General features: G+C 56.2%; 1 protein-coding gene across 1 annotated transcript in view; it reads right to left on the bottom strand.

Moving 5' to 3' along the window:
• Nucleotides 1-21,191, bottom strand: part of LOC131573971 (SH3 and multiple ankyrin repeat domains protein 1-like) — a gene marked incomplete at its 3' end in the record, with an annotated part of 58,200 nt that overhangs the window by 19,245 nt on the left and 17,764 nt on the right. The window contains exons 6-11 of the mRNA XM_058828323.1: nucleotides 20,390-20,557; nucleotides 16,223-16,339; nucleotides 15,073-15,150; nucleotides 14,059-14,125; nucleotides 11,887-12,163; nucleotides 7,513-7,691 (exon numbers count right to left, since the gene is read on the bottom strand). Coding sequence (XP_058684306.1) covers nucleotides 7,513-7,691; nucleotides 11,887-12,163; nucleotides 14,059-14,125; nucleotides 15,073-15,150; nucleotides 16,223-16,339; nucleotides 20,390-20,557 — 886 coding nt within the window. The remainder of the gene's footprint in view (nucleotides 1-7,512; nucleotides 7,692-11,886; nucleotides 12,164-14,058; nucleotides 14,126-15,072; nucleotides 15,151-16,222; nucleotides 16,340-20,389; nucleotides 20,558-21,191) is intronic.

Here is a 21,191-nt window from a genome sequence, read left to right as displayed (position 1 = left end):
CACTCAAAATACCCCAAAAATCCCGAAATTCCCGAAATTCCCACTCAGAACCCCCCAAAATCCCGAAATTCCCACTCAAAACCCCCCAAAAATCCCAAAATTCCCTAAAATCCTCCCTCAGAACCCCCCAAAAATCCCAAAATTCCCACTCAAAACCCCCAAAAATCCTAAAATTCCCTCTCAGAAACCCCCAAAAATCCCGAAATTCCCACTCAAAACCCCCCAAAAATCCCGAAATTCCCCAAAATCCTCCCTCAGAACCCCCCAAAATCCCAAAATTCCCACTCAAAACCCCCCAAAAAATCCCAAAATTCCACAAAATTTCCAGTCAAAACCCCCAATAATCCCAAAACCAACCCAAAAAACCCCAAATCCTCCCTCAGAATCCCCCAAAATCCCAAAATTTCCACTCAGAACCCCCCAAAATCCCGAAATTCCCACTCAGAACCCCCCAAAATCCCGAAATTCCCACTCAAAATACCCCAAAAATCCCGAAAGTCCCACTCAAAACCCCCCAAAAACCCGAAATTCCCACTCAAAACCCCCCAAAATCCCGAAATTCCCGAAATTCCCACTCAAAACCTGACAAAAATACCAAAATCCCCCCTCAGAACCCCCAAAAATCCCGAAATTCCCACTCAAAACCCCCCCAAAATCCCAAAATCCCCCTTTGGAATCCCCCAAAACCCCAAAATCCCCCTTCAGAACCCCCCCAAAATCCCAAAACCCCAAAATTCCCACTCAAAACCCCCCAAAATCCCAAATCCAACCCAAAATCCCCCCTCGCCCACGCTCAGCACTGCGGGGGGACCCCAAAAATCAGAGACACCCCAAAAACCCGAAAATCCCGAAATTCCCACTCAAAAATCCCGAAAAATCCCGAAATTCCCACTCAAAACCCCCCAAAAATCCCGAAATTCCCGAAATTCCCACTCAAAACCCCCCAAAAATCCCAAATCCAACCCAAAATTCCCACTCAGAACCCCCCAAAAACCCAAAATTCCTCAAAATTCCCACTCAAAACCCCCCAAAAATCCCAAATCCAACCCAAAATTCCCACTCAAAAACCCCAAAAATCCCGAAATTCCCACTCAAAATACCCCCAAAATCCCGAAATTCCCCAAAATCCCCTCTCGGAACCCCCCAAAATTCCCAAAATTCCCACTCAGAACCCCAAAAAATCCCAAAATTCCCCAAAATCCTCCTTCAGAACATCCCAAAAATCCCAAAATTCCCACTCAGAACCTCCTGAAAATCCCAAAATTCCCCAAAATTCCCACTCAGAACCCTCCAAAAATCCCAAAAATCCCACTCAGAACCCCCCCAAAATCCCAAAATCCTCCCTCAGAACCCCCCAAAAAATCCCAAAAATCCCAAAATCCTCTCTCAGGACTCCCAAAAATCCCAAAATTCCCCAAAATCCTCCCTCAGAACCCTCCAAAAATCCCAAAATTCCTCAAAATTCCCACTCAAAACCCCCCCAAAATCCCAAAATTCCCAAAATTCCCCCTCAGAACCCCCAAAAATCCCAAAAATCCCAAAATTCCCCCTCAGAAATCCCAAAAAATCCCAAAATTCCCAAAATTCCCACTCAAAACCCCCAAAAATCCCAAAAATCCCAAAACCAACCCAAAAACCCCAAAAAAATCCCAAAATTCCCACTCAGAACCCCCCAAAAATCCCAAAAATCCCAAAAATCCCAAAATCCTCTCTCAGAACCCCCAAAAGATCCCAAAAAATCCCAAAATTCCCCCTCAGAACCCCCCAAAAAACCCCAAAAATCCCAAAATTCCCCCTCAAAAACCCCAAAAAATCCCAAAATTCCCACTCAAAACCCCCAAAATCCCAAAAATCCTAAAATTCCCACTCAGAACCCCCAAAAATCCCAAAATTCCCCAAAATTCCCACTCAAAACCCCCCAAAAATCCCAAAAACCCCAAAATTCCCACTCAAAACCCCAAAAATCCCAAAAATCCCAAAATCCTCCCTCAGAACCCCCCAAAATCCCAAAATTCCTCAAAATTCCCACTCAGAACCCCCAAAATCCCAAAATTTCTCAAAATCCCCTCTTGGAACCCCCCAAAATTCCCAAAATTCCCACTCAGAACCCCCAAAAATCCCAAAAATCCCAAAAATCCCAAAAATCCTCTCTCAGAACCCCCAAAAATCCCAAAAATCCCCAAAATTCCCACTCAGAACCCCCCAAAAATCCCAAAAATCCCCAAAATTCCCACTCAGAACCCCCCAAAAATCCCAAAATTCCCCAAAATCCTCCCTCAGAACCCCAAAAATCCCAAAATTCCCAAAATTCCCACTCAGAACCCCCCAAAATTCCCACTCAAAACCCCCCAAAATCCCAAAATTCCCACTCAGAACCCCCAAAAAATCCCAAAAATCCCAAAATTCCCCCTCAGAACCCCCAAAAATCCCGAAATTCCCAAAATTCTCACTCAGAACCCCCAAAAATCCCAAAATTCTCCAAAATCCTCCTTCAGAACCCCCAAAAATCCCAAAATTCCCCCTCAGAACCCCCCAAAAAATCCCAAAATTCCCCAAAATTCCCACTCAGAACCCCCAATAATCCCAAAATTCTCCAAAATCCTCCTTCAGAACCCCCAAAAATCCCAAAATTCCCCCTCAGAACCCCCCAAAAAATCCCAAAATTCCCCAAAATTCCCACTCAAAACCCCCCAAAAAATCCCAAAAATCCCAAAAATCCCACTCAAAAACCCCAAAATTCCTCAAAATTCCCACTCAGAACCCCCAAAAAATCCCAAAAATCCCAAAATCCTCCCTCAGAAATCCCAAAATTCCCAAAATTCCCCAAAATTCCCACTCAGAACCCTCCAAAAATCCCAAAATTCCCACTCAGAACCCCAAAAAATCCCAAAATTCCCCAAAATTCCCACTCAGAACCCCCAAAAATCCCAAAAATCCCAAAATTCCCGTCAGAAATCCCAAAAATCCTGAAATTCCCACTCAAAACCCCCAAAAAATCCCAAAATTCCCCAAAATTCCCACTCAGAACCCCCCAAAAATCCCAAAAATCCCAAAATTCCCACTCAGAACCTCCTGAAAATCCCAAAATTCTCCAAAATTCCCACTCAGAACCCCCCAAAAATCCCAAAAATCCCAAAATCCTCTCTCAGGGCCCCCAAAAATCCCAAAATTCCCCAAAATCCTCTCTCAGAACCCCCAAAAATCCCAAAATTCCCCCTCAGAACCCCCAAAATCCCAAAATTCCCAAAAATCCCACTCAGAACCCCCCAAAAAATCCCAAAAATCCCAAAATTCCCACTCAGAACCCTCCAAAAATCCCAAAAATCCCAAAAATCCCACTCAAAAACCCCAAAATTCCCAAAATTCCCCAAAATTCCCCCAAATGAGAAATCCCCACCCCCCAAAAACAAAAAACCCCGAAAGCCCCAAATTCCCCAAAAAACCCAAAAACGGCCCCAAAGATTTTTGGGAATTTTTGGGATTTTTTGGGGTTTTTTTAGGAATGGAATCCCGGAATTTTGGGAATTTTTGGGGCAGAATTCCGGGAATTTTGGGGGTTTTTTTAGGGACAGAATTCCGGGATTTTTGGGGTTTTTTTGGGGCAAAATCCCGGGAATTTTGGGGGATTTTTGGGGCAAAATCCCGGGAATTTTGGGGTTTTTTTGGGAAGAATCCCGGGAATTTTGGGGCAGAATCCTGGGATTTTTGGGTTTTTTTGGGAATGGAATCCCGGAATTTTTGGGGATTTTTGGGGCAGAATCCCGGGAATTTTGGGTTTTTTTGGAGCAGAATCCCGGGAATTTTGGGGTTTTTTTGGGAAGAATCCCGGGAATTTTGGGGAAGAATCCTGGGAATTTTGGGGTTTTTTTTTAAGAATGGAATCCCGGAATTTTTGGGGTGAAATTCCCGGGATTTTTGGGATTTTTTTGGTAAGGGAATCCCGGAATTTTTGGGGTGAAATTCCCGGGATTTTGGGGTTTTTTTTGGGGCAAAATCCCGGGAATTTTGGGTTTTTGGGGGGGCAAAATCCCGGGAATTTTGGGGGATTTTTGGGGCAGAATCCCGGGAATTTTGGGGGTTTTTTGGGGGCAGGATCCCGGGAATTTTGGGGTTTTTTAGGAATGGAATCCCGGAATTTTTGGGGTGAAATTCCCGGGAATTTTGGGGTTTTTTTGGGGCAAAATCCCGGGAATTTTGGGGTTTTTTTGGGAAGAATCCCGGGAATTTTGGGGTTTTTTTTGGGAAGAATCCCGGGAATTTTGGGGCAGAATCCTGGGAATTTTGGGGTTTTTTTGGGAATGGAATCCCGGAATTTTTGGGGTGAAATTCCCGGGAATTTTGGGGTTTTTTTGGGAGGGGAATCCCAGGATTTTCGGGGTTTTTTTGGGAAGAATCCCGGGAATTTGGGGAATTATTTGGGGCAGAATCCTGGGATTTTTGGAAATTTTTGGGGCTGTTTCGGGATGATTTTTGGGGCTGTTTCGAGGTGCATTCCCGGGATTTTTTGGGGTGTTTCGGGCCATTTTTGGGGCTGTTTCGAGGTGCATTCCCGGGATTTTTTGGGGTGTTTCAGGGTGATTTTTGGGGCTGTTTCGAGGTGCATTCCCAGAATTTTTGGGGCTGTTTGGGGTTATTTTTTGGGGTGTTTCTGGGCGTTTTTTGGAGGTATTTTGGGGTTCATTCCCAGAATTTTTGGGTCTGTTTGGGGTTATTTTTTGGGGTGTTTCGGGGTGATTTTTGGGGCTGTTTCGAGGTGCATTCCCGGGATTTTTGGGGCTGTTTCGAGGTGCATTCCCGGGATTTTTTGGGGGTGTTTCAGGCCCTTTTTTGGGGGTGTTTCGGGCCATTTTTGGGGGTGTTTCGAGGTGCATTCCCAGAATTTTTGGGGCTGTTTCGGGGCATTTTTGGGGCTGTTTCGAGGTGCATTCCCGGGATTTTTGGGGGTGTTTCGGAGCATTTTTTGGAGGTATTTTGGGGCTCATTCCCAGAATTTTTGGGTCTGTTTGGGGTTATTTTTTGGGGTGTTTCTGGGCGTTTTTTGGGGGTGTTTGGGGTTATTTTTTGGGGCTGTTTCGAGGTGCATTCCCGGGATTTTTGGGGCTGTTTCCAGGTGCATTCCCAGTATTTTTGGGGCTGTTTCGAGGTGCATTCCCGGGATTTTTGGGGTGTTTCGGGCCGTTTTTTGGGGCTGTTTTGGGGTGCATTCCTGGGATTTTCGGGGTTTTTTTGGGGCCCCATCCCGGGATTTTTTGGGGTGTTTCGGGCCATTTTTGGGGCTGTTTTGAGGTGCATTCCCAGGATTTTTGGGGCTGTTTCGGGGCATTTTTTGGGGTGTTTCGGGGCATTTTTGGGGGTGTTTTGAGGTGCATTCCCGGGATTTTTTGGGGTGTTTCGGGCCATTTTTGGAGCTGTTTTGGGGTGCATTCCCGGGATTTTTGGGTTTTTTTGGGGCAGGATCCCAGTATTTTTGGGGGTGTTTTGGGGCATTTTTTGGGGCTGTTTCGGGGTGATTTTTGGGGCTGTTTCGAGGTGCATTCCCGGGATTTTTGGGGCTGTTTCGAGGTGCATTCCCGGGTTTTTTGGGGGTGTTTCGGGCCATTTTTGGGGCTCTTTCGAGGTGCATTCCCAGGATTTTTTGGGGTGTTTCGGGGCATTTTTTGGGGCTGTTTGGGGTTATTTTTGGGGCTGTTTCGAGGTGCATTCCCGGGATTTTTTGGGGTGTTTCGGGCCATTTTTTGGGGCTGTTTCGAGGTGCATTCCCGGGATTTTTGGGGCTGTTTCGGGCCATTTTTGGGGCTGTTTCGAGGTGCATTCCCAGAATTTTCGGGGGTGTTTCAGGCCATTTTTTGGGGCTGTTTCGAGGTGCATTCCCGGGATTTTTGGGGTTTTTTTGGGGCAGGATCCCAGCACTTTTGGGGCTGTTTCGAGGTGCATTCCCAGGATTTTTTGGGGTGTTTCTGGGCATTTTTGGGGCTGTTTCGAGGTGCATTCCCGGGATTTTTGGGGGTGTTTTGGGGCATTTTTGGGGTGTTTCGGGGTATTTTTGGGGCTGTTTCGGGCCATTTTTGGGGCTGTTTTGGGGTTATTTTTTGGGGCTGTTTCGGGCCATTTTTGGGGCTGTTTCGAGGTGCATTCCCAGAATTTTTGGGGCTGTTTTGAGGTGCATTCCCGGGATTTTTGGGGCTGTTTTGAGGTGCATTCCCAGGATTTTTTGGGGTGTTTCAGGCCCTTTTTTGGGGCTGTTTCGGGCCATTTTTGGGGGTGTTTCGAGGTGCATTCCCAGAATTTTTGGGGCTGTTTGGGGTTATTTTTTGGGGTGTTTCGGGGCATTTTTGGGGGTATTTTGGGGTGCATTCCCGGGATTTTTGGGGTTTTTTTGGGGCAGGATCCCAGCATTTTTGGGGCTGTTTCGAGGTGCATTCCCGGGATTTTTGGGGGTATTTTGAGGTGCATTCCCAGAATTTTCGGGGGTGTTTCAGGCCATTTTTTGGGGCTGTTTCGAGGTGCATTCCCGGGATTTTGGGGTTTTTTTTGGGGCAGGATCCCAGCATTTTTGGGGCTGTTTCGGGCCATTTTTGGGGCTCTTTCGAGGTGCATTCCCAGGATTTTTGGGGGTGTTTCGGGGCATTTTTTGGGGGTGTTTCAGGCCATTTTTGGGGCTGTTTTGAGGTGCATTCCCAGGATTTTTGGGGTGTTTCGGGCCATTTTTGGGGTGTTTCGAGGTGCATTCCCGGGATTTTTGGGGGTGTTTTGTGGCAGGATCCCAGCATTTTTGTGGGAGTTTCGGGGTATTTTTGGGGCTGTTTCAAGGTGCATTCCCAGAATTTTTGGGGCTGTTTCTGGGCGTTTTTTGGGGGTGTTTGGGGTTATTTTTTGGGGTGTTTCGGGGTGATTTTTGGGGCTGTTTCGAGGTGCATTCCCGGGATTTTTGGGGCTGTTTCGGGATGATTTTGGGGTGTTTCGGGGTGCATTCCCGGGATTTTTTGGGGTGTTTCGGGGTGCATTCCCGGGATTTTTGGGGGTATTTTGGGGTGCATTCCCGGGATTTTTTGGGGCTGTTTCGGGGCATTTTTGGGGCTGTTTCGAGGTGCATTCCCGGGATTTTTGGGGCTGTTTCGGAGCACTTTTTGGAGGTATTTTGGAGTTCATTCCCAGAATTTTTGGGTCTGTTTGGGGTTATTTTTTGGGGTGTTTCGGGGTGATTTTTGGGGCTGTTTCGGGGTGCATTCCCGGGATTTTTGGGGTTTTTTTGGGGCAGGATCCCAGCATTTTTGGGGCTGTTTCGAGGTGCATTCCCGGGATTTTTGGGGCTGTTTCGAGGTGCATTCCCGGGATTTTTGGGGGTGTTTCGGAGCATTTTTTGGGGCTGTTTCGGGGTGCATTCCCGGGATTTTTTGGGCTGTTTCTGGGCGGTTTTTGGGGCTGTTTCGAGGTGCATTCCCAGGATTTTTGGGGGTGTTTCAGGCCATTTTTGGGGGTGTTTGGGGGTATTTCCGAGGCTGTCCGACCAACCCTTGATGCGCTCGCCCTTGCTGAGGCTCAGCTCGCCCTCGCCCTGAGCCTGGTACGGCCGCACCGCCAGGAACGTCCGGCCGGGCACGGCCGAGTAAAGTTTGCGTTTCACCCCCCGAGAGCCCAAAGTGCCCCCGGGGGTCCCCCCCGGGCCGGGGTCGCGGCTGAGGCCGCTGGAGCTGGAGGGGGAAAAGGGGGGGACACCAGTGAGACCCCCGGGAAGGGAAGGGGGGGTCGAAAATGGGGTCTGGGAGTCTCAAATTGGGGTGCTGGGGTCTCAAATTGGGGTCCTGGGGTCTCAAATTTGGGTCTGGGGTCTCAAATTTGGGTCCCAGGGTCTCAAATTTGGGTCTGGGAGTCTCAAATTGGGGTGCTGGGGTCTCAAATTGGGGTCTTGGGGTCTCAAATTGGGGTCCCCGAGTCCCAAAATGGGTCCCAGGGTCCCAAATTGGGGTTCTGGTGTCTCAAATTTGGGTGCTGGGGTCTCAAATTGGGGTCCCGGGGTCTCAAATGGGGTCTTGGGGTCTCAAATTGGGGTCCCGAGGTCCCAAAATGGGGTCCCCGAGTCCCGATTTGGGTCCCAGAGCTCCGATTTGGGCTCTTGGGGTCCCAAATTGGGGTCTCGGGGTCTCAAATTGCGGTCCTGGGGTCTCAAATTGGGGTCCCCGAGTCCCGAATTTGGGTCCCAGAGCTCCGATTTGGGGTCTCGGGGTCCCAAATTGGGGTCCGGGGTCCCAAAATGGGGTCTGGGGTCCCAAGTTGGGGTCTCGGGGTCTCAAATTGGGGTCTTGGGGTCTCAAAATGGGGTCCCGGGGTCCCAAAATGGGGTCCCCGAGTCCCGATTTGGGTCCCAGAGCTCTGATTTGGGGTCCCGGGGTCCCAAATTGGGGTCCTGGGGTCCTAAATTGGGGTCCCGGGGTCCTAAATTGGGGTCCAGGGTCTCAATTTGGGGTCCTGGGGTCTCAAATTTGGGGTCCCGGGGTCTCAAATTTGGGTCTGGGGTCTCAAAATGGGGTCCCCGAGTCCCGATTTGGGTCCCAGAGCTCCGATTTGGGGTCCCGGGGTCCCAAATTGGGGTCTCAGGGTCTCAAATTCGGGTCCGGGGGTCTCAAAATGGGGTCCTGAGGTCCCAAATTGGGGTCCCCGAGTCCCGATTTGGGGTCCCAAGGACCCAAATTGGGGTCCCCAAGCCCAAATTTGGGGTCTTGGAGCCTTAAGTTGGGGTCCCCGAGTCCCGAATTGGGGTCCTGGGGTCCCAAAAAGGGGTCCCAGGGTTCCGATTTGGGGTCCCAGAGCTCTGATTTGGGGTCCCGGGGTCCCAAATTGGGGTCCCGGGGTCCTAAATTGGGGTCCCGGGGTCCTAAATTGGGGTCCGGGGTCTCAAATTGGGGTCCTGGGGTCCCAAATTGGGGTCTTGGGGTTTCAAATTGGGGTCCCCGAGTCCCAAAATGGGGTCCCCGAGTCCCAATTTGGGTCCCAGAGCTCCGATTTGGGGTCTTGGGGTCCCAAATTGGGGTCTTGGGGTCTCAAATTGGGGTCCTGGGGTCCCAAAATGGGGTCCCCAAGTCCTGATTTGGGTCCCAGAGCTCCGATTTGGGGTCTTGGGGACTTAAATTGGGCTCCCGAAGTCACAAATTTGGGGTCCTGGGGTCTCAAATTGGGGTCCCGAGGTCCCAAAATGGGGTCCCCGAGTCCCAATTTGGGTCCCAGAGCTCCGATTTGGTGTCCTGAAGTCTCAAAATGGGGTCCCCTAGCCCCGATTTGGGGTTCTGGACCCAGAGACCCCCACCCAAAGCCCAGAATTGGGGTCCCCGAGTCCCAAATTGGGGTCCCGAAGTCACACATTGGGGTCCTGGGGTCTCAAAATGGGGTCTTGGGGTTTCAAATTGGGGTCCTGGGGTCTCAAATTGGGGTCCCGGGGTCTCAAATTTGGGTCTGGGGTCTCAGATTGGGGTCCTGGGGTCCCAAATTTGGGTCCGGGGTCCCTAAATGGGGTCCCGGGGTCCCAAATTGGGGTCCCCGAGTCCCAAATTGGGTCCCAGGGTCCCAAATTGCGGTCCTGGGGTCTCAAATTGGGGTCCCTGAGCCCCGATTTGGGTCCCAGAGCTCCGATTTGGGGTCTTGGGGTCCCAAATTGGGGTCTTGGGGTCTCAAATTTGGGTCCTGGGGTCTCAAATTTGGGTCTGGGGTCTCAAATTGGGGTCCCTGAGTCCCAAAATGGGGTCCCCGAGTCCCAAAATGGGGTCCCCGAGTCCCGATTTGGGTCCCAGAGCTCCGATTTGGGGTCTTGGGATCCCAAATTGGGGTCTCGGGGTCTCAAATTGGGGTGCTGGGGTCTCAAATTTGGGTCTGGGGGTCTCAAAATGGGGTCCCTGGGTCCTGATTTGGGGTCCCAAGGACCCAAACTGGGGTCCCCAAGCCTCAATTTGGGGTCTTGGAGCCTTAAGTTGGGGTCCCCGAGTCCCGAATTTGGGTCCCAGGGTCCCGATTTGGGGTCCTGGACCCAGAGACCCCCACCCAAAGCCCAGAATTGGGGTCCCCGAGTCCCAAATTGGGGTCCTGGGGTCCCGATTTGGGGTCCCAAAGACCCAAATTTGAGTCCCGCACCCCCAAAAAGGGGTCTCAGTCCCCAATTCAAGACTCACAGCCCCCCCAAATCCCCCCAAAATCCCCCCGAGACCCCCCAAATCCCCCCCGAGACCCCCCCAGGTCCCCCCCTCGTACCTGGACCACCCTTGGGGCTCCTCCAGGTGCCTTTTCCGGGGGTCCCGGACCCCAAATCCCCCCCAAAACCTCCCCAAATCCCCTCAGGACCCCCCAAGACCCCCTCAAATCCCCCCAAATCCCCCCGAGAGCCCCCCAAATCCCCCCAAATCCCCCCAGGTTCCCCCCAGGTGTCCTCTCCATACCTGGACCACCCTTGGGGCTCCTCCGGGTGCCTTTCCCAGGGGTCCCGGACCCAAAATCCCCCCCAAAACCTCCCCAAACCCCCCCAAATCCCCTCAGGAACCCCCAAATCCCCTCAGGACCCCCCGAGACCCCCCCCAAATCTCCTCAGGAGCCCCCCCAAATCCCCCCAGGTGTCCTCTCCATACCTGGACCACCCTTGGGGCTCCTCCAGGTGCATTTTCCAGGGGTCCCGGACCCCAAATCCCCCCTGAGACCCCCCAAATCCCCCCAAATCCCCCCAAATCCCCCTGAGACCCCCCCAAATCCCCTCAGGACCCCCCGAGACCCCCTCAAATCCCCCCAAATCCCCCCCGAGACCCCCCCAGGTTCCCCCCCTCGTACCTGGATCACCCTTGGGGCTCCTCTGGGTGCCTTTTCCAGGGGTCCCGGACCCCAAATCCCCCCCAAACCTCCCCAAATCCCCCCAAATCCCCCTGAGACCCCCCCAAATCCCCTCAGGACCCCCCGAGAGCCCCCCAAATTCCCCCCAAGACCCCCCCAGGTTCCCCCCCTCGTACCTGGACCACCCTTGGGGCTCCTCCAGGTGCCTTTTCCAGGGGTCCCGGACCCAAATGCCCCCCGAGACCCCTCCAGATCCCCCTGAGACCCCCCCAAATCCCCTCAGGACCCCCCAAGACCCCCCCAAATCCCCCCCAAGACCCCCCCAGGTTCCCCCCCTCGTACCTGGACCACCCTCGGGGCTCCTCCAGGTGCATTTTCCAGGGGTCCCGGACCCCAAAACCCCCCCAAAACCTCCCCAAATCCCCCCAAATCCCCCCAAATTCCCCTGAGACCCCCCAAAATCCCCCCTGAGACCCCCCAAATCCCCCCAGGTTCCCCCCAGGTGTCCTCTCCATACCTGGATCACCCTTGGGGCTCCTCTGGGTGCCTTTCCCAGGGGTCCCGGACCCCAAAATCCCCCCCAAAACCTCCCCAAATCCCCTCAGGACCCCCCCAAATCCCCTCAGGACTCCCCGAGACCCCCCCAAATCCCCTCAGAACCTCCCGAGAACCCCCCAAATCCCCCCAACACCCCCTGAGACCTCCCAAAACCCCCACCCAGGTGCCCCCCCGTACCTGGACCACCCTTGGGGCTCCCCCGGGTGCCTTTTCCAGGGGTGCCGGACCCCAAATCCCCCCAAAACCCCTCCAGATCCCCCCGAGACCCCCCCAAATCCCCTCAGGACCCCCCCAAATCCCCTCAGGAGCCCCCGAGACCCCCCCCAAATCCCCCCAGGTGTCCTCTCCATACCTGGACCACCCTTGGGGCTCCTCCGGGTGCCTTTTCCAGGGGTCCCGGACCCCAAATCCCCCCGAGACCCCTCCAGATCCCCCCGAGACCCCCCCAAATCCCCTCAGGACCCCCCAAGACCCCCCCAAATCCCCTCAGGACCCCCCAAGACCCCCCCAAATCCCCCCCCGTACCTGGGCCTGCCCCTCGGTTGCCTCCGGGGCTCCTCCGGGTGCCTCCCCCGGGATGGGGATCGAGCCCGAGCCCCCCGGGGGGAGCTGGAGCTGCGCAGGGTCCCCGAGGGGGGTCTGGGGGCCGGGGGGGCTCCGGGGGGACCCCTCAGGACCCACTCGGGCAGGGCCCCCCCCCCGGTGTCGCTGTTGGCCCGGAGGAGGCGCTGGGGGGGGAGGGGGAGCCCCCGGAGCCCCTCCCGGCGGCGCCCGGCGAATTGGGGGCTCTCCTGGAACGGCACTGGGGGGGCGTCAGGGGCGTTTGGGGGGGATTTGGGGGGATTTGGGGGGTCTGGGAGGGGTTTGGGGGGGATTTGGGGGGTTTTGGGGGGGTCTGGGGGGGATTTGGGGGCTTTGGGGGGGATTTGGAGGGATTTGGGGGGTCTGGGAGGGGTCTGGGGGGATTTGGGGGGCGTTTGGGGGGGATTTGGGGGGTCTGGGGCTCTCCTGGAACGGCACTGGGGGGGCGTCAGGGGGGGTTTGGGGGGGATTTGGGGGGTCTGGGAGGGGTCTGGGGGGGATTTGGGGGGGTTTGGGGGGAGTTGGGGTGGATTTGGGGGGTCTGGGGGGGTTTTGGGGTGGATTTGGGGGGGATTTGGGGTGGATTTGGGGGGTCTGGGAGGGATTTGGGGGGATTTGGGGGGTTTCGGGGGGGTTTTGGGGTGGATTTGGGGGAAGGAAGGGCCGGACCCCCCCCATCCCCAAAGGCCCTCTGTGCCCCCCCCCCCCCAGTCCTGTGTCCCCCAAATGTCCCCAAATGTCCCCAAATCCCCCCAAATGTCCCCAAATCCCCCAGTGTCCCCCCAGTGTCCCCCCGATGTCCCCTCAGTGTCCCCCCAATGTCCCCAAATGTCCCCAAATGTCCCCCCGGTGTCCCCCCCGTGTCCCCAATGTCCCCTCAGCGTCCCCCCAGTGACCCCCGATGTCCCCAGTGTCCCTCCAGTGTCCCCCCGATGTTCCAAATGTCCCTCCGATGTCCTCGGTGTCCCCCCGATGTCCCCCCAATGTCCCCCCAGTGTCACCAATGTCCCCCTGGTGTCCCTAGTGTCCCCAGTGTCCCCCGGTGTCCCCAATGTCCTCCCGATGTCGCCCCAGTGTCCCCCCGATGTCCCAAATATCCCCCCGGTGTCCCCAGTGTCCCCAATGTCCCCCCAGTGTCCCCTCAGTGTCCCCTCAGTGTCCCCCCGGTGTCCCCCCACTGTCCCCCCAATGTCCCCCCAATGTCCCCCCGTGTCCCCAATGTCCCCCCGTGTCCCCTCAGTGTCCCCCCGTGTCCCCTCAGTGTCCCCCCGGTGTCCCCTCAGTGTCCCCCCCGTGTCCCCAATGTCCCCTCAGTGTCCCCCCATTGTCCCCCCAGTGACCCCCGATGTCCCCAGTGTCCCTTCAGTGTCCCCCCGATGTTCCAAATGTCCCTCCGATGTCCTCGGTGTCCCCCCGATGTCCCCCCAATGTCCCCCCGGTGTCCCCAGTGTCCCCCGGTGTCCCCAATGTCCTCCCAATGTCGCCCCAGTGTCCCCCCGATGTCCCAAATATCCCCCCAATGTCTCCGGTGTCCCCAGTGTCCCCTCAGTGTCCCCTCAGTGTCCCCTCAGTGTCCCCCCGGTGTCCCCAAATGTCCCCCCAATGTCCCCCGGTGTCCCCTCAGTGTCCCCCCATCGTCCCCCCAATGTCCCCAGTGTCCCCTCAATGTCCCCCCAGTGTCCCCCCGGTATCCCCAATGTCCCCCCGATGTCCCCCCAACGTCCCATGGTGTCCCCCAGTGTCCCCAAATCCCCCCAATGTCCTCTCAGTGTCCCCTCAGTGTCCCCTCAGTGTCCCCCCAATGTCCCCAAATGTCCCCCCAGTGTCCCCCCAGGGTCTCCCCGGTGTCCCTCCGATGTCCCCAATGTCCCCCCGCTGTCCCCAGTGTCCCCTCAGCGTCCCCCCAATGTCCTCCCGGTGTCCCCCCGATGTCCCTCGGTGTCCCCCAATGTCCCCCCAATGTCCCCCCGGTGTCCCCCCGGTGTCCCCAATGTCCCCCCGATGTTCCTCGGTGTCCCCCCAATGTCCCCCCGGTGTCCCCCCGATGTCCTCCTGGTGTCCCCCCGGTGTCCCCCCGGTGTCCCCCCGGTGTCCCCTGTCCCTGTCCCCGCTCACCCACGTCGCTGTCCCGGTGGTTCTTGATGAGCTCCCCCAGCTCGAAATTCCCGGCGATCACCGCGACCTGCGGGACAGACGGACAGGGGGACATGGACAGGGGGACAGACGGACACGGGGACAGACGGACACGGGGACAGAGGGACACGGGGACACGGGGACAGACGGACAGAGGGACAGAGGGACAGGGGGACAGACGGACACGGGGACAGACGGACACGGGGACAGACGGACACGGGGGACATGGACAGGGGGACAGACGGACACGGGGACAGAGGGACACGGGGACATGGGGACAGACGGACAGAGGGACAGAGGGACACGGGGACAGACGGACACGGGGACAGACGGACAGAGGGACACGGGGACAGACGGACACGGGGACATGGACAGGGGGACAGACGGACACGGGGACAGAGGGACACGGGGACAGACGGACACGGGGACAGACGGACACGGGGACAGGGGACAGAGGGACATGGACAGGGGGACAGAGGGACACGGGGGACATGGACAGAGGGACAGACGGACATGGGGACAGACGGACACGGGGACAGGGACAGACGGACACGGGGACAGACGGACACGGGGACAGGGGACAGAGGGACAGAGGGACATGGACAGGGGGACAGACGGACACGGGGACAGACGGACACGGGGACAGGGGACAGAGGGACACAGGGACATGGACAGGGGGACAGGGGGACAGAGGGACACGGGGACATGGGGACAGGGGGACAGAGGGACAGAGGGACAGAGGGACAGGGATGGGGACAGACAGAGGGACAGAGGACAGGGGGACAGAGGGACAGGGGACATGGGGACACAGGGACAAGGGGACAGACGGACAGGGGGACAGGGGGACACGGGGACAGAGATGGGGACACTCACACGGGGGGTCACCCCCTCTGCAGTGTCCCCAATGTCCCCAATGTCCCCCCAATGTCCCCAATCCCCCCAATGTCCCCAATGTCCCCAATGTCCCCCCAGTGTCCCCAATGTCCCCAGTGTCACCTGGAACGGCGTCTGCCCGCTGTTGTTCTTCACCTCCTTGTTGGCCCCTCGGTACAGGAGGATGCGGGCGCAGCTCTCCTGGGATGGGGGGGACACGGGGACACCGATGTCACCCGAGTGTCACCGGTGTCCCCAAAACCCCGCAATGTCCCATTTCCACATGTCCCGAAACCCCGAAATCCCAAAGTCACCAAAATCACCGAAATCCCAAAATCCCAAAATCCCAAAATCCCAAAATCCCAAAACCCCAAAATCCCAAAATCCCAAAACCCCAAAATCCCAAAATCCCAAAATCCTCAATGTCCCCAGATGTCCCCAAATGTCCCCAATGTCCCCAGATGTCCCCAAATGTCCCCAATGTCCCCAGATGTCCCCATTGTCCCCAATGTCCCTGCTGTCCCCACTGTCCCCATTGTCCCCAATGTCCCCAATGTCCCCAATGTCCCCAGATGTCCCCAGTGTCCCCAATGTCCCCAATGTCCCCAATGTCCCCAATGTCCCCAGTGTCCCCAAATGTCCCCAATGTCCCCAATGTCCCCAATGTCCCCAATGTCCCCAATGTCCCCAGCGTCCCCATTGTCCCCAATGTCCCCAATGTCCCCAATGTCCCCATTGTCCCCAGATGTCCTCAGTGTCCCCATTGTCCCCAATGTCCCCAATGTCTCCATTGTCCCCAAATATCCCCAATGTCCCCATTGTCCCTGCTGTCCCCAATGTCCCCATTGTCCCCATTGTCCCCAGATGTCCCCATTGTCCCCAAATATCCCCATTGTCCCCAATGTCCCCAGATGTCCCCTCTGATGTCCCCAATGTCCCCACCTTGTTGTAGAGGGCGCAGATGTGCAGCGCGGTGTTGCCGGACGCGTTCTGTGCCCCAATGTCCCCAATGTCCCCAATGTCCCCATTGTCCCCAATGTCCCCAACGTCCCCAGATGTCCCCAAATATCCCCAATGTCTCCATTGTCCCCAATATCCCCAATGTCCCCAGTGTCCCCAATGTCCCCAATGTCCCCAGTGTCCCCAATGTCCCCAATGTCCCCGATGTCCCCATTGTCCCCAATGTCCCCATGGTCCCCATTGTCCCCAATGTCCCCAATGTCCCCGATGTCCCCAATGTCCCCAATGTCCCCAATGTCCCCAATGTCCCCACCTTGTTGTAGAGGGCGCAGATGTGCAGCGCGGTGTTGCCGGACGCGTTCTGCGCCGCCGCCTCGGCCCCGTAGAACAGCAAATGCTCCAAGTGCTGCGAGTGGCCGTGCTGGCACGCCTGGGGACAGTGGGGACAGCAGAGGGGACATTGGGGACATCAGAGGGGACATTGGGGACATCAGAGGGGACATTGGGGACAGTGGGGGGATTGGGGACAATGGGGACATTGGGGACACTGGGGACATTGGGGGGACATTGGGGACATTGGGGGGACATTGGGGACAGTGGGTCTTGCTCCAAGTGCTGCGAGTGGCCATGCTGGCACACCTGGGGACAGCGGGGACATCAGAGGGGACATTGGGGACAGTGGGGGGATTGGGGACAGCAGAGGGGACAGTGGGGACAGTGGGGACATTGGGGACAGTGGGGACAGTGGGGACAGTGGGGACAATGGGGACATTGGGGATATTTGGGACATTGGGGACAATGGGGACATTGGGGACATTGGGGGGATTTGGGATATTTGAGACATTGGGGGGACATTGGGGACATTGGGGACAGCAGAGGACATTTGGGACATTTGGGGGGACATTGGGGACATTGGGGACATTGGGGACATTTGGGACATTGGGGGGACATTTGGGACATTGGGGGGACATTGGGGACATTGGGGGGACATTGGGGACACTGGGGACATCAGAGGGGACATTGAGGGGACATTGGGGACAGTGGGTCATGCTCCAAGTGCTGCGAGTGGCCGTGCTGGCACGCCTGGGGACATTGGGGACAGTGGGGGGATTGGGGACACTGGGGACATTGGGGACATTGGGGACACTGGGGACATTGGGGGGACATTGGGGGGACAGTGGGGACAGTGGGGGGATTGGGGACATTGGGGGGATTGGGGATATTTGGGACATTGGGGTCATTGGGGACAATGGGGACATTGGGGACATTGGGGACAATGGGAGCACTGGGGACATTGGGGACAGTGGGGAGATTTGGGACATTGGGGGAACATTGGGGACATTGGGGACAGCAGAGGACATTTGGGACATTGGAGACATTTGGGACAATGGGGACATTGGGGGGACATTGAGGACATTGACGGGACTGGGGACATTGGGGACACTGGGGACATTGGGGGGACATTGGGGACACTGGGGACATCCCGGGACATCGGGGGAAATTTGGGACAGTGAGGACAGCAGGGACAGTGGGGACATCCAGGGGGAACTGGGGACATATTGGGGACATTGGGGACATCTGGGGATGGGGGGACAGCTGGGACCTTGGGGACATTGGGGACATTGGGACATCTGGGACCTTGGGGACATTGGGGACATTTGGGACATCTGGGGATGGGGGGACAGCTGGGACCTTGGGGACATTGGGGACATTTGGGACCTTGGGGGTGTTGGGGACATTGGGGGGATTTGGGGACATTCGGGGATGTGGCTGGTGGGGTGACACGGTGACATGGCAGAGTGACACGGTGACATGGCAGAGTGACACAGTGACATGGCAGTGACACGGTGACATCTGACACGGGCGCGGTGATGGCAGTGAGACGTTGACAGGCTGTCACGGTGACACGGTGACAGTGTGACACGGTGACAGTGTGACACGGTGACACGGTGACAATGTGAGATGGTGACAATGTGAGACAGTGACAATGTGAGACAGTGACAATGTGACACGGTGACACGGTGACAATGTGAGATGGTGACAATGTGAGACAGTGACAATGTGAGACAGTGACAATGTGACATGGTGACACGGTGACAGTGTGAGACAGTGACAATGTGAGACATTGACAGGCTGTCACGGTGACACGGTGACAATGTGACACGGTGACACGGTGACAGTGTGAGACGGTGACAATGTGACATGGTGACAATGTGAGACGGTGACAATGTGAGACGGTGACAATGTGAGACGGTGACAATGTGACATGGTGACATGGTGACAATGTGAGACGGTGACAATGTGAGACGGTGACAGGCTGTCATGGTGACACGGTGACAATATGACACGGTGACAATGTGACATGGTGACAATGTGACATGGTGACAGGCTGGCACGGTGACAGCAGGATTGGGTGACACAGTCACAACGTGACAGTGACAATGTGGCAATTTGTACAGGGTGACACAGTGACATGGTGACAATGACACGGTGACAATGACAGGGTGACACAGTGACACGGTGACACGGTGACAGGGCTGTCACCTGGTGTATCTCCTGCCAGCCGTTCTCGTCAGCCATGCCGATGTCACACAGTGATGATGTCACACAGGGATGGTATAACAGGATAATGGAGTGACACAGTGACACGGTGACACGGTGACACGGTGACAATGACACGGTGACAGGGCTGTCACCTGGTGTATCTCCTGCCAGCCGTTCTCGTCAGCCATGCCGATGTCACACAGTGATGATGTCACATGGTGATGATGTCACACGGTGATGATGTCACACTGTGATGATGTCACACAGGGATGGTATAACAGGATAATGGGGTGACACAGTGACACGGTGACAATGACACGGTGACAGGGCTGTCACCTGGTGTATCTCCTGCCAGCCGTTCTCGTCAGCCATGCCGATGTCACACGGTGATGATGTCACACGGTGATGATGTCACACAGGGATGATGTCATACAGTGATGGTATAACGGGATAATGGGGTGACACAGTGACACGGTGACACGGTGACAATGACACGGTGACAGGGCTGTCACCTGGTGTATCTCCTGACAGCCGTTCTCGTCAGCCGTGCCAATGTCACACAGTGATGATGTCACACGGTGATGATGTCACACAGGGATGGTATAACGGGATAATGGGGTGACACAGTGACACGGTGACAATGACACGGTGACAATGACACGGTGACAGGGCTGTCACCTGGTGTATCTCCTGCCAGCCGTTCTCGTCAGCCATGCCGATGTCACACGGTGATGATGTCACACGGTGATGATGTCACACAGGGATGATGTCATACAGTGATGGTATAACGGGATAATGGGGTGACACAGTGACACGGTGACACGGTGACAATGACACGGTGACAGGGCTGTCACCTGGTGTATCTCCTGCCAGCCGTTCTCGTCAGCCGTGCCGATGTCACACGGTGATGATGTCACACGGTGATGATGTCACACAGTGATGGTATAACAGGATAATGGGGTGACACAGTGACACGGTGACACGGTGACACAGTGACACGGTGACACGGTGACACGGTGACAATGACACGGTGACAATGACACGGTGACACAGTGACACAGCTGTCACCTGGTGTATCTCCTGCCAGCCGTTCTCGTCAGCCATGCCGATGTCACATGGTGATGATGTCACACAGTGATGATGTCACACAGTGATGATGTCACACAGGGATGGGATAACGGGATAATGGGGTGACACAGTGACACAGTGACGGTGACAATGACACGGTGACAATGACATGGTGACAGGGCTGTCACCTGGTGTATCTCCTGCCAGCCGTTCTCGTCAGCTGTGCCGATGTCACACGGTGATGATGTCACACGGTGATGATGTCATACAGTGATGGTATAATGGGATAACGTGATAATGGGGTGACACAATGACACGGTGACAATGACACGGTGACAATGACACGGTGACAGGGCTGTCACCTGGTGTATCTCCTGACAGCCGTTCTCGTCAGCCGTGCCGATGTCACACGGTGATGATGTCACACGGTGATGATGTCATACAGTGATGGTATAACGTGATAATGGGGTGACACAGTGACACGGTGACAATGACACGGTGACGGTGACACAGCTGTCACCTGGTGTATCTCCTGCCAGCCGTTCTCATCAGCCATGCCGATGTCACATGGTGATGATGTCACACAGGGGTGGTATAACGGGATAATGGGGTGACACAGTGACACAGTGACACAGTGACACGGTGACAATGACACGGTGATGGTGACACAGCTGTCACCTGGTGTATCTCCTGCCAGCCGTTCTCGTCAGCCGTGCCGATATCACACGGTGATGATGTCACACGGTGATGATGTCATACAGTGATGGTATAACATGATAATGGGGTGACACAATGACATGGTGACAATGACAGGGTGACACAGTGACACAGTGACACGGTGACAATGACACGGTGACAGGGCTGTCACCTGGTGTATCTCCTGCCAGCCGTTCTCGTCAGCCGTGCCGATGTGCGCGCGGTTGTAGAGCAGCAGCTCGCAGCACCGCGGGTCCCCCCCCACCATGGCCGTGTGGTACAGGGGGGTCAGGCCCCGACGGTCCTTGTAGTTCGGGGACCCCCCCAGGTCCAGCAGCGCCTGCGGGTGACACCGGTGACACCCTTGGGACACCCCTGGGATCCCCAGTGACGCCCCCCAGACCCCCTGTGACACCCCCAGAGTGTCACCCCCTTTATTTGGGGACCGTCCCAGCTCCAGCAGCCCCTGCGGGTGACACCGGTGACACCCTTGGGACACCCCTGGGATCCCCAGTGTCACCCCCAGACCCCCCAGTGACACCCCAGGACCCCCTGTGTCACCCCCAGGGTGTCACCCCGTTTATTTGGGGACCCTCCCAGCTCCAGCAGCCCCTGCGGGTGACACCGGTGACACCCTTGGGACACCCCTGGGACCCCCAGTGTCACCCCCAGACCCCCTGTGACACCCTCAGACCCCCAGTGTCACCCCCAGGGTGTCACCCCCTTTATTTGGGGACCCCTCCAGGTCCAGCAGCCCCTGCGGGTGACACCGGTGACACCCTTGGGACCCCCCCGTGACACCCCCAGACCCCTCCATGGCACCCCCGTGTCCCCTCTGCTCTGTGGGTGTCCCCAGCTGTCCCCAGGTGTGTCCAGGTGTCCCCAGGTGTGTCCCCAGGTGTCCCCAGGTGTCCCCAGGTGTGTCCCCAGCTGTCCCCAGCTGTCCCCAGGTGTGTCCCCAGGTGTGTCCAGGT

Source organism: Poecile atricapillus (genome assembly GCF_030490865.1).
Source record: "Poecile atricapillus isolate bPoeAtr1 chromosome 30 unlocalized genomic scaffold, bPoeAtr1.hap1 SUPER_30_unloc_2, whole genome shotgun sequence".
NCBI classification, from domain to species: Eukaryota; Metazoa; Chordata; class Aves; order Passeriformes; family Paridae; genus Poecile; species Poecile atricapillus.
The sequence above is the reverse complement of the archived record's forward strand: the minus strand, read 5'-3'. Positions and strand labels throughout refer to the sequence as shown.